At 49.7% G+C, this 12,228-nt stretch overlaps 1 protein-coding gene across 1 annotated transcript; it reads right to left on the bottom strand.

The window, feature by feature from the left end:
- Positions 1-471: 471 nt before the first annotated feature.
- LOC141194394 (dynein axonemal heavy chain 12-like) lies at positions 472-12,016 on the bottom strand. Its single transcript, XM_073662298.1, has 5 exons — positions 11,852-12,016; positions 11,439-11,560; positions 10,022-10,304; positions 5,206-5,323; positions 472-775 (listed from the first exon to the last, which is right to left on the bottom strand). The coding sequence occupies exons 1-4, from the start codon at positions 11,990-11,992 to the stop codon at positions 5,237-5,239; spliced, it is 633 nt and encodes a 210-aa protein (XP_073518399.1). The 5' UTR covers positions 11,993-12,016; the 3' UTR covers positions 472-775; positions 5,206-5,236.
- Between the last annotated feature and the right edge of the window lie 212 nt (positions 12,017-12,228).

Consider the following 12,228-nt stretch of genomic DNA (forward strand, 5'->3'; position numbering starts at 1 on the left):
GTGACTACCTCTTGAAGCTCATCAAGAGAATGCCAAGAGTGTGCAAAGCAGTCATCAAAGCAAAAGGTGGCTACTTTGAAGAACCTAGACTATAAGACATATTTTCAGTTGTTTCACACTTTTTTGTTAAGTATATAATTCCACATGTGTTAATTCATAGTTTTGATGCTTTCAGTGTGAATGTACAATTTTCATAGTCATGAAAATACAGAAAAATCTTTAAATGAGTATGTGTGTCCAAACTTTTGGTCTGTACTATATAATCAAAAGATGTCAACAGAACATCGGATGGAGTCAGTTTATTATCTGCAATGGAGCAGCTTAACATTGTATGTACCTTTGACATTGCTATGTAGTCCAAACCATCAGAGCAGTTAAAGACCACACACTGCACGGCCAGCGCCTTGGCCAAATCTTTGGTGGTCTCAGTTTTTCCTGTGCCGGCCGGACCTTCTGGAGCTCCACCAAGATTTAGATAAAAAGCACCAATCTACCAATGAAACATGAAAGAACTGGTATGAAATATCAATAATAATTGCTAATAAGTTTCATGCATCATACAAAAGTCAAAAACATTTCTGAGCATAACCCATCACATCATAGCAGAGTCCGCTAGCATCGGTCAGTGAGCGGAGTGATGACCAGGCGTGGGGAGCTGCCCAGGTACTCATAGGCGGACTTCACATTGCAGTTGATGATTCGCACTCTCGCATTCTCATTCTCCCAGTAATAGCGGAGTTGGGCAAGCCACCGGAAGTCTGTTCATGAGAAACTCCTGAGGAATGTAGGAAAAGATAGTCAACCTCTAAGACACTGCAGAATCACAAGGGAGAGTTTCTAAAGGGAAGGCAAATGCACATACATTATAGGACAAAACTCCTAGTCACCGAATTCTGCTTTTTTCATTTAGTCCCATTGCCCACGGTGTATAACATCCGGACTCTCAGCCCCCAGTTTATAAAATCCGGCCTCTCGCCTCCCCCGGTGTATAACATCCACCCCTCGCCCCTAGTTTAGTATAACATCTCTCCCCTCGCCCCCCCCGCCAGTGTATAAAATCCATCCCCTCAACCCCACTGTATAACATCCAACCCCAAGCGCTCCATTGCATAACATCTGGCCCCCAGGGTATAACATCCGGCCCCCAGCCCCGGTGTATAACATCTGTCCCCTCGCTCCCTCCCCCTGGTGTATAACATCCGGCCTCTCGCCCCCCCGGTGTATAATATCCGTCCCCTCGCCCCCCCCCGCCAGTGTATAAAATCCATCCCCTCAACCCCACTGTATAACATCCAACCCCAAGCCCTTCTTTGCATAATATCCGGCCCCCAGCCCCGGTGTATAACATCTGTCCCCTCGCTCCCTCCCCCTTGTGTATAACATCTGGCCTCTCGCCCCCCCGGTGTATAATATCCGTCCCCTCGCCCCGGTGTATAATATCCGTCCCCCCGCCCCTGGTGTATAATATCCGTCCCCTCGCCCCTGGTGTATAATATCCGTCCCCTCGCCCCTGGTGAATAATATCCGTCCCCTCGCACCTGGTGTATAATATCCATCCCCTCGCCCCTGGTGTATAATATCCGTCCCCTCACCCCTGGTGTATAATATCCGTCCCCTCGCACCTGGTGTATAATATCTGTCCCCTCACCCCTGGTGTATAATATCCGTCCCCTCGCACCTGGTGTATAATATCCGTCCCCTCGCCCCTGGCGAATAATATCCGTCCCCTCGCACCTGGTGTATAATATCTGTCCCCTCACCCCTGGTGTATAATATCCGTCCCCTCGCACCTGGTGTATAATATCCGTCCCCTCGCACCTGGTGTATAATATCCGTCCCCTCGCACCTGGTGTATAATATCCGTCCCCTCGCCCCTGGTGTATAATATCCGTCCCCTCGCACCTGGTGTATAATATCTGTCCCCTCACCCCTGGTGTATAATATCCGTCCCCTCGCACCTGGTGTATAATATCCGTCCCCTCGCCCCTGGTGTATAATATCTGTCCCCACGCCCCCCGGTGTATAATATCCGTCCCCTCACCCCGGTATATAATATCCGTCCCCCCGCCCCTGGTGTATAATATCCGTCCCCTCGCACCTGGTGTATAATATCCGTCCCCTCACCCCGGTATATAATATCCGTCCCCTTGCTCCTCAGTGTATAACATCCAGCCCTCGGACAGTATAACATCTAGCCCCTCGTACCCCTAGGGTATAACATCTGGCCCCTCGGCCTTGTATAACATTAAGACTCTCGCCCCCCACCAGTGTATAACATCAATCCCCACGCCCCCCGGTGTATAACATCCGCCCTCCCATGCGGTGTGCTGTTACTAACATATGACAGAACGGCTGGTGGTGCAGAGCTCTCTGATACCAGCGCGGTCCTGTAATAGGAGCCACCGGGGTAACAAGTCTGGATATTACATTTCTTCCCTCCTAAATCTTCCCCCATCACATGTGAGTGATATTATTAAGGAGTGGAAGGAACTGCAGCAACTCAGGAGACCCCAGAACATTACAGAGCGGGGTCACTGAGTGCTGAGGAGCAGAGGGCAGAACGCTCTCCTGACTCCATAACTGCAGAGTCCAGATCTACTTTGGTAACAACATCACCACAAACACTGCGCCCCCGCCTGGAGCTTTATGGCCGAGCAGCTGCATGCAGCCTTACATCACCAAGCACGATGCCGAGCGTCGGATGGAGTGGTGTGAAGCCGCCACCACAGGACTCTGGAGGAGACCTGTTCTGTGCAGTGACGGATCACACTTCTCTATCTGGCATCTGATGGACGAGTCTGGATTTGGTGAATGCCAGGAGAACGTTACCCTATTAACTGCATTGTGCCCGCTGGGCAGTTTGGTGGTGGAGGTATGGCCTTGTTTTTAGGGGGTGGTCTAGGCCCCTTAGTTCCAGTGAAAAGATATCTTAATGCTTCAGCACAAGACATTTTAAACAATTGTAGCTTCCAACCCTAAGGGAATAGAAGAGCAGAACTGTTTCCCACACGTTCTCAACCTCAACCCCACTAAACACCTTTAGGATGATTAATTAGAACAAATACTGGAGAATGGCAGCATAAATATGTCACCGCCACATAGGGAAGAACAATGTCAGGCACACATCAATTACATTGCCATATGTCTGCTCAGGCTTAGAATGGCTGACCACTCGGAGAATGACATAATACCTACAAAGAAACCGAACAAAAGGTCATTAAAGGAATTGACATAAAACCCCTTTATTAGTCCATCCATGGTTATAGAACGACACTGCACAGAGGAGGGCACACACACCATTGATAGAAAATATTACAAACCGCACCTAGGCCATCCAAACCACTGACTATAAAGAAGATCAATTGTGGCAATGAGTCATATACAGGGGATGCCGACACCTACAGATGCCAAAACATTCCTATATAGGGACCACCATCTCAATATGCAGAAATGACTACTGCCCCATAGACGTCATTGTAAGTACACCCCAAGATTGCTTTACTGTGACAAGATCAATTGTGTCCTATGAAAACTCAAAGAAAAGAGGGGGGAACATAACATAGATATGGAAACAACATAGGAATATGGTGAAATGTATGAAGGTGCTCGGCATACTGAGCTGTGATATCTGTAGAGGGACGGACTCCATATTAACATCCTGGATATGGATTAGAATAGGAGGCCATAAAAGCCCCTGTAGGTGTAATGTGGAGGGGGCACAATACCTTTCTCCATGTAGTGTATAATAAATAGAACATGGTATTGGAAAGTTTGCTGCCAGCCATGATGTTTGCACAAACCTGTTTCGATCATTTCCCTGACCACGTCACGAGCGTGCCCCTCTATGGTGACGAGAGCCCCCAATGTGCTGCGAGTCTGCTGGGACAATTTGCCTCCTCGCAAATTGCTCCAAATACCCAGATGTACCTCTATAAAACCCTGCTACAAACAGCATGGAAAACTCAATGCAGATGGATTAATTTTATGCTGGTATTATGGGAAATCCCATACAATGTCTTCCCTTATTGGTAGATATGACGAGAGTAGAGATGAGCGAATGGATTTGCAGGACTCTGGTCCAACAGTCCGGTCAGTATTCCACGGCCGCAGGACCGGAGCCCCGTGAACCGGCATCTCCGGCTCCTCTTTTGATGTCGATGTCATAGTTGTGGTGTGAGGCACAAATGACATCACGCCTGGCCGGCTAATCAAAAGAGGAGCCAGGGATGCCGGCATGTAAGAGGCGGTTAGCAAGGCTCCCATCCAACAGCCACAGACTACTAACCTGCTCTCTTAGACCAAGGTCCTGCAAATTTAGTTGCGCATCTCTAGACAAGATGCATGAATCAATGCAAAATCCCAACAATACTATGGAGCCTTTTGGGTACCTTCAAGATATTGAGCCGCTGTACAACTGCAACCCCCAGGAGAAGACCCCTGGGCAAGAACACTACATGGGCTCTTTGCAGTCTAATAACGTACTGTGAAATAAGCTGCTTGCATCTTTGGATGTGAATGTGGGTCCCCTTACCTCTGTTGCACCAATGGTATATCCCCCCCTGGAAACTCCTATAAGCTGCGTCTCTGGGTATGACAGTCTATTAGCAGGAGAACTCATGAAGTCTGTCTATGAATGTATATATATGTATTTCTCCCAGAAAATTATTACAATTACACGTTTTGTTGTTCACATGTTTATTTCATTTGTGTATATTGGAACAACACAAAAAGAAGATATTAGTCAACAATTTTGGTTCTCAAGTCCTCAGACAGTTCTCTTCTCCTCTTTCTGTTCTCCCTGCTTAGTGTGGCACGTAACAACGCAAAGACTGAGTCAACTTTTCCCCTTTGTATCAGGTTTCAGGTGTGATTTTCATATTGCCCGCACCTTTTACTTGCCACAGGTGAGTTTGAACGAGCATCACATGCTTGAAACAAAATTGTTTACCCACAATTTTGGAAAGATGCCAACAATTTTGTCCGACCCATTTATGGGGTTTTGTGTGAAATTATATCCAATTTGCCTTTTTTTGTGTTGTTCCAATACATACAAAGGAAATAAACATGTGTATAACAGAAAATACACATGCAATTTTTTATGGAAAAATACTTCATTTTCTGGAACAACTTCAAGGGTGCCAACACTTCCGGCCATGACTGTTTATAGTGAAGCAACCTTGATCAGTAAAGGAGCTTATGCCGTACCTCCGGGCCACTGCCGATAGCTTCATGCACTTCACTTGTCCAGAACATGAGACACACAGAGCACGACCTGTCCCGGCCATTCCCTCACCCAGTCTTTTCTTGCAGTCGCAGGGTATGCCTTTTAAAAAAGAAAGTTAAATTACGTTGACAGAAGCATTTAAGAGAGGGACAACCTTACTAGTATTATCTAGCAAATTCATTTCTACCGATTGCAGGTAGAAGATCTGCTACCTGGCTCTATTGCAAGAGATACATCATCCACAAATCATTCACTGCCGCCAAATAATCTTATACAAATATAAAAGAACTAGATGGTGGCCCGATTCTAATGCATCGGGTATTCTAGAATAGGTATGCGGCCGACCGGGTGCAATCAGCAGAGCTGTGTTTAAATTTGGCGCCAAAATCGCTGATTGGTCGCGTTCGGCAACCGCGACCAATCAGCAAAGCGGTGTTTAAATTTGGCGGCAATATCGATGATTGGTCGCGGGCGGCGGCCGCGACCAATCAGCGAACCGTGTTAGTGAGGACTGGAGAGCGTGTTTAAATTTGGCACCAAAATCGCTGATTAGTCGCGACCAATCAGCCGAGCGGTGTTTAAATTTGGCGCCAATACTGCTGACTGGTCATGGCCGCCGACCGCGACCAATCAGCAGAACGATGCAGAGCGGGGTTTAAATTCGGCGCCAAAATCACAGATTGGTCGCCGGCCGTGACCAAACAGCAGAGCATTCTTTAAATTTGGCGCCAAAATCGCTGATTGGTCGAGGCCGGCGACAGCGAACAATCAGCAGAGCGTTGTTTAAATTTGGCGCCAATCTCGCTGATTGGTCGCGGATGGCGGCCGCGACCAATCAGCAGAGCGGCGTTTAAATTTGGCGCCAATCTCGCTGATTGGTCGCGGCTGGCGGCCGCGACCAATCAGCAGTGCGGTGTTTAAATTTGGCACCAAAATCGCTGATTAGTCGCGGCTGGCGGCTGCGACCAATCAGCAGAGCAGGGTTTAAATTTGGCACCAATAATGCTGATGGGTCTTTGCCGGCGACCGCGACCAATCAGCACAGCGGGGTTTACATTTGGCCCCAATGCTGCTGATTGGTCTCGGCCGGCGACCGTGACCAATCAGCAGAGCGTTGTTTAAATTTGGCACCAAAAACGCAGATTGGTCGCGGCCGGTGGTTGCGACCAATCAGCAGAGTGAGGTTTAAATTTGGCGCCAATACTGCTGACTGGTCATGGCCGACAACCGCGACCAATCAGCAGAGCGTTGTTTAAATTTTGCGCCAATACTGCTGATTGATCTCGGCCAGCGACCGCGATCAATCAGCAGAGCGTTGCTTAAATTTGGCGCCAATCTCGTTGATTGGACGCGTCCGGCGTCCGCGTCCAATCAGCACAGCAGTGTTTAAATGTGGCGGCAAGATCGGTGAATGGTCGCGGCCGCTATTTAAATGTGGCGCCCAAATCGGTGATTGGTTGCGGGCAGCGGACGCGACCAATCAGCAGAGCGGTGTTTAACTTTAGCGCCAAGATCACTGATTGGTCGGGTGTGGAGAGCGCGACCAATCAGCGAATCGTATTGGTGAGGAGCGGGGAGCGGAATCGTATTAGAGAGGACAGGGGAGCGCCCCTGCCTGTGCGGCTACTTCCGCTGCGAGAACCCGGGACATGAGCGGGCGCTCGGAGCAGAAGTATCCCGACCCGCAGCGCCGCTCCCCGGTCCTCCCTTCACACCCTAGCCGCTGATGTCCCCACAGTATCCGCAGGGTGTTACAACGGTCCGGACATTTGTGTTCAAAATCGCTGATTGGTCGCAGGCGGTGCCCGCGACCAATCACCGATTTGGGCGCCAATTTTAAATATCGGCCGCGAGCAATCACCGATCTTGGCTCCACATTTAAACACCGCTGTGCTGATTGGTCGCCGAGGCTGGGCGCGACCAATCACCGATTTTGGCGCCACATTTAAATTTAAATAGTGGCCGCGACCAATTGGATGTCAGCGCCGCTCCCCGGTCCTCCCTTCACACCCTAGCCGCATGGATGTCAGCGCCGCTGCCTGTGCGGATAGTTCCGCTGCAAGAACCCGGGACATGAGCGGGCGCTCGCAGCAGAAGTATCCGGACTCGCAGCGCCGCTCCCCGGTCCTCCCTTCACACCCTAGCCACTGATGTCCCCACAGTATCCGCATGGTGTTACAAAGGTCAGGACATCTGTGTTAAAAATCGCTGATTGGTCGCTGGCGCTGGCCGCGACCAATCACCGATCTTGGCGGCAAATTCAAACACCGCTGTGCTGATTGGTCGCCGACGCTGTGCGCGACCAATCACCAATTTTGGCGGCACATTTAAATAGCGTCCGCGACCAATCAGTACAGCGGTGTTTAAATGTTGAGCCAAGATCGGTGATTGGTCGCGGCCGATATTTAAATTTGGCGCCTAAATCGGTGATTGGTCGGCGGCAGCGTCAGCGACCAATCAGCGATTTTTAACACAAATGTCCGGACCTTTGTAACACCATGCGGATACTGTGGGGACATCAGCGGCTAGGGTGTGAAGGGAGGACCGGGGAGCGGCGCTGCGGGTCGGGATACTTCTGCTGCGAGCGCCCGCTCATGTCCCGGGTTCTCGGAGCGGAAGTATCCGCACAGGCAGCGGCGCTGACATCCATGCGGCTAGGGCGTGAAGGGAGCACCGGGGAGCGGCGCTGACATCCAATTGGTCGCGGCCGCTATTTAAATGTGCCGCACAAATCGGTGATTGGTCGCGGTCTTGGCCCGCAACCAATCACTGATCTTGCGGCCAAAGTTAAACACTACGGTGCTAATTGGTCGCGGACGCTGACAGCGACCAATCACCGATTTGGGCGCCACATTCAAATATCGGCCGCGACCAATCACCGATCTTGGCTCCACATTTAAACACCGCTGTGCTGATTGGTCGCCGACGCTGGGCGCGACCAATCACCGATTTTGGTGCCACATTTAAATAGCGTCCGCGACCAATCCGCACAGCGGTGTTTAAATGCGGAGCCAAGATCGGTGATTGGTCGCGGCCGATATTTGAATGTGGCGCCAAAATCGGTGATTGGTCGCTGTCAGCGTCCGCGACCAATCAGCACCGTAGTGTTTAACTTTTGCGGCAAGATCCGTGATTGGTTGTGGGCCAAGACCGCGACCAATCACCGATTTGTGCGGCACTTTTAAATAGCGTCCGCGACCAATTGGATGTCAGCGCCGCTCCCCGTTCCTCCCTTCACACCCTAGCCGCATGGATGTCAGCGGCGCTGCCTGTGCGGATACTTCCGCTCCAAGAACCCGGGACATGAGCGGGCGCTCGGAGCAGAAGTATCCCGACCCGCAGTGCCGCTCCCCGGTCCTCCCTTCACACCCTAGCCGCTGATGTCCCCACAGTATCCGCATGATGTTACAAAGGTCCGGACATTTGTGTTAAAAATCGCTGATTGGTCGCTGGCGCTGCCCGCGACCAATCACCGATTTGGGCGCCAAATTTAAATATCGGCCGCGACCAATCACCGATCTTGGCTCCACATTTAAACACCGCTGTGCTGATTGGTCGCGGCTGATATTTAAATTTGGCGCCCAAATCGGTGATTGGTCGCGGGCAGCGCCCGCGACCAATCAGCGATTTTTAACACAAATGTCCGGACCTTTGTAAGACCATGCGGATACAGTGGGGACATCAGCGGCTAGGGTGTTAAGGGAGGACCGGGGAGCGGCGCTGCGAGTCCAGATACTTCTGCTGCGAGCGCCCGCTCATGTCCCGGGTTCTCGGAGCGGAAGTATCCGCACAGGCAGCGCCGCTGACATCCATGCGGCTAGGGTGTGAAGGGAGGACCGGGGAGCGGCGCTGACATCCATGCGGCTAGGGTGTGAAGGGAGGACCGGGGAGTGGCGCTGACATCCAATTGGTCACGGACGCTATTTAAAAGTGCCGCACAAATCGGTGATTGGTCGCTGTCTTGGCCCGCGACCAATGACTGATCTTGGCGCCAAAGTTAAACACTATTGTGCTGATTGGTCGCGGACGCTGACCGCGACCAATCACCGATTTGGGCGCCAAATTGAAATATCGGCCGCGACCAATCACCGATTTTGGCGCCAAATTTAAATATCGGCCGCGACCAATCACCACAGCGGTGTTTAAATGTGGAGCCAAGATCGGTGATTGGTCGCGGGCAGCGTCGGCGACCAATCAGCACAGCGGTGTTTAAGTTTTGCGCTAAGATCAGTGATTGGTCGGGTCCGAAGACCGCGATCAATCATCGAATCGTCTTGGTGAGGACCGGGGAGCGGCGCTGCCTGTGCGGCTACTTCCGCTGCGAGAACCCGGGACATAGCGGGCGCTCACAGCAGAAGTATCCCGACCCGCAGCGCCGCTCCCCGGTCCTCCCTTCCGCATGGAGGTCAGCGACGCCGGCGGTCCTTCCGCTGCTACCGGCTGGGAGATGAGCGCCTCGCGGCGCTCATCTTCCGGCTGCATCTCCATCCCGCAGATGGGTCCGTCGGTCGGGTTCCTTCTGCTGTTGCCGGCCGGGAGATGAGCGCCTTGCGCCGGTCATCTCCCGGCTGCATCGCCGCTCAGCTCCGTCCTGCAGATGAGCCGCTAACGGCCGCCATCTTTTTTTAGAAATCCCCCGGCGCTGATTGGCCGCTGCCGGACCAATGAGCGACGCGGGATTTCCTGGACAGACAGACACACAGACACACAGACAGACAGACAGACGGGATAAGACGATTATATATATAGACTAGATTAGTTCCAATTAATGCTTTTGGTCTGTAGGTAGATCCGTACCATTCGTGACCGAGCAATAACATCATGCACGCTCCTTAACATGACATCTTCCCCTTGGATGAGCCACTTCTCCACGGCCCCCCGAGCCTCGGAGGTGGAGATGGTCTGGATGAGCTCTACGCGTTCCCCCTCGGTGCTGTACATGGCTTTGATGTCCAGGTTAGGAAGGAACTCCAGCTTTGCGATGCCTTCAAAGCCCTTCTTTAGATGTGGTTGGACCCGCAGAGGATCTTTAGTCTCAGAGAGAATTTCTAGCATTTCGTCGTTGGACAGGAAGAAAAAGCTAAAGCGAAAATGCACAATATGATAAAGATGTCATTAAAGTATTGGGTCAGGCGCCATTTGTATTAGTGTCTATGTGAGAAAATAGAAAAGCAAAGCTTTAAAGTAAAGATTCAGTCCCCATACACATTGGATTAAAATAGTTTAAACCTGACGATTGCAGCAGGACCGGCCTACCCACTGATGTGTATGGGGGTCTCCTGACTCTCCCCCGATAGAGGATGTCAGGGCCAGAAGGATCGGGCAGATGGGATTTCAATACCCGGTCTTTTGGTTCTCAGGGGAGAACCCGCTGCCGGAGGTGTCCAGTACCGACTTTCTCCTCTCTCCCCATTAAAACCACATGACTGTTCAGCAGAATAGGTGGGAGTCAGGAGAAATAGCCAAATAACCATTCAGACCACGGGTATCTCATATGTCATGCGTATGGTTAGCTTAAAGGGGCTATCCAGCTTTGGGAACTTTTTTTTATTTAACTGAAATGTGTATTCCCATCTCCAGGATTCTACCCCAATATGTAGTATGCGTAATAATAATAATATTAGCAAATACCTCCAATTAGAAGTTTAGTATAGTTCTTCTGATTTGTTTTGTCGCTTACCCCATGTGCAGGGCATTGCAGTAGCTTAGGTTACGACCACTAGCAAATAACTGTCACTATATGAGTGGTCGTAACCATGGATACCGAAGCTACTGCAATGCCTTGCACATGGGGAAAGCGACATAGTGAATCAGAAGAACTATACTACACTTCTAATTGGAGGTATTTGCTAATATTATTATTATTACTACGCCTACTACATATTGGGATAGGATCTTGGAGATGGGAATACCCATTTAATTGCGAGTATTTGCGACAATTCAGTTTCATTAAAAATGTTGCACCGTTAGGCTTTTTGTTTCCTGCACATTCAGCTTTGATGTGATCTGTGGTCATAAATCGGCTAAGAGGAGCTGAAAAAAGACCGATTAAAAATAAGTCCAATAGCCAGCGCAACACAGAGCCAATAGAAGGCAAACAGTGATAAAATTATTAATGAAATCCAATTACAAAAATGATTTCAATGCGTTTAAATAAGAAAAAAAAATATTTAAGGAATATATACAATCATTGCAACAAGTGAAAGGACTATACCGTGGGAAAAAAAGCCTCTTCTTCTCCAGATAGGCATTCAGCCCTTTCATGATTTTATCCAGAAGCACATTGCTGTCCTGAAGTTTCTCCAGAAGTCCGGTCAGAGAAGTGGCGCTTAAAACCTAAAACAAAGTAGATAGCCCATAAGTAAGATTCCATTATATAGTTATAGAGACTGAAAAAAGGTCACATTCATTGACTATTGTGCCAATAGTTTATATTAAAAGAAAAATTAGAACCTATTTGGATAGAAAATAGAAGATGCGGGAGGCTGGAGTCCAGGCAGTGCGGAGCCCCATAACCCGGGATCCTTGTGATGGAAGCATCAGGACACGGACTCTTGGAAAACATCAATCCTGGATGCAAGATGACCGTGCTTTCTTGTATCAGTCCACCATGAAGCATCCATTTACCTTCGGGTCTTTAACGCAATGTTTCATGATCTCTCTCCAGTTTCTGTCCACAGTCTGGAATAAGCGTCCTTCTTCAGGCATTTGCTGCATGATGTCCTCAGAAGAGAAGATTAAAGCCACTGGGTCGGCACCTTCAGCCATTCATCAATGGTTTCCTGGATCCTTATCAGTCATTCCTCCCATTGCTTAAAGGAGGAGAGCAAAAAGTTAATTACACATAAAATGAAAAGGATAGAAAAAAAATGCTATCATTTTAGAAGATAAATTATCAATGGATATGAATTCTGAATTGTTGGACATTTGTAGGGAAAGTTTGGTGAGACTCCTTGATACCATCCCCTTTACATGTAAGCTGGAGCCGCATGTAACTTTAGCCT

The sequence above is a fragment of the Phyllobates terribilis genome, unplaced genomic scaffold (genome assembly GCF_046119375.1).
Source record: "Phyllobates terribilis strain yellow unplaced genomic scaffold, ASM4611937v1 Scaffold_70__1_contigs__length_7381418, whole genome shotgun sequence".
Classification (NCBI taxonomy): Eukaryota; Metazoa; Chordata; class Amphibia; order Anura; family Dendrobatidae; genus Phyllobates; species Phyllobates terribilis.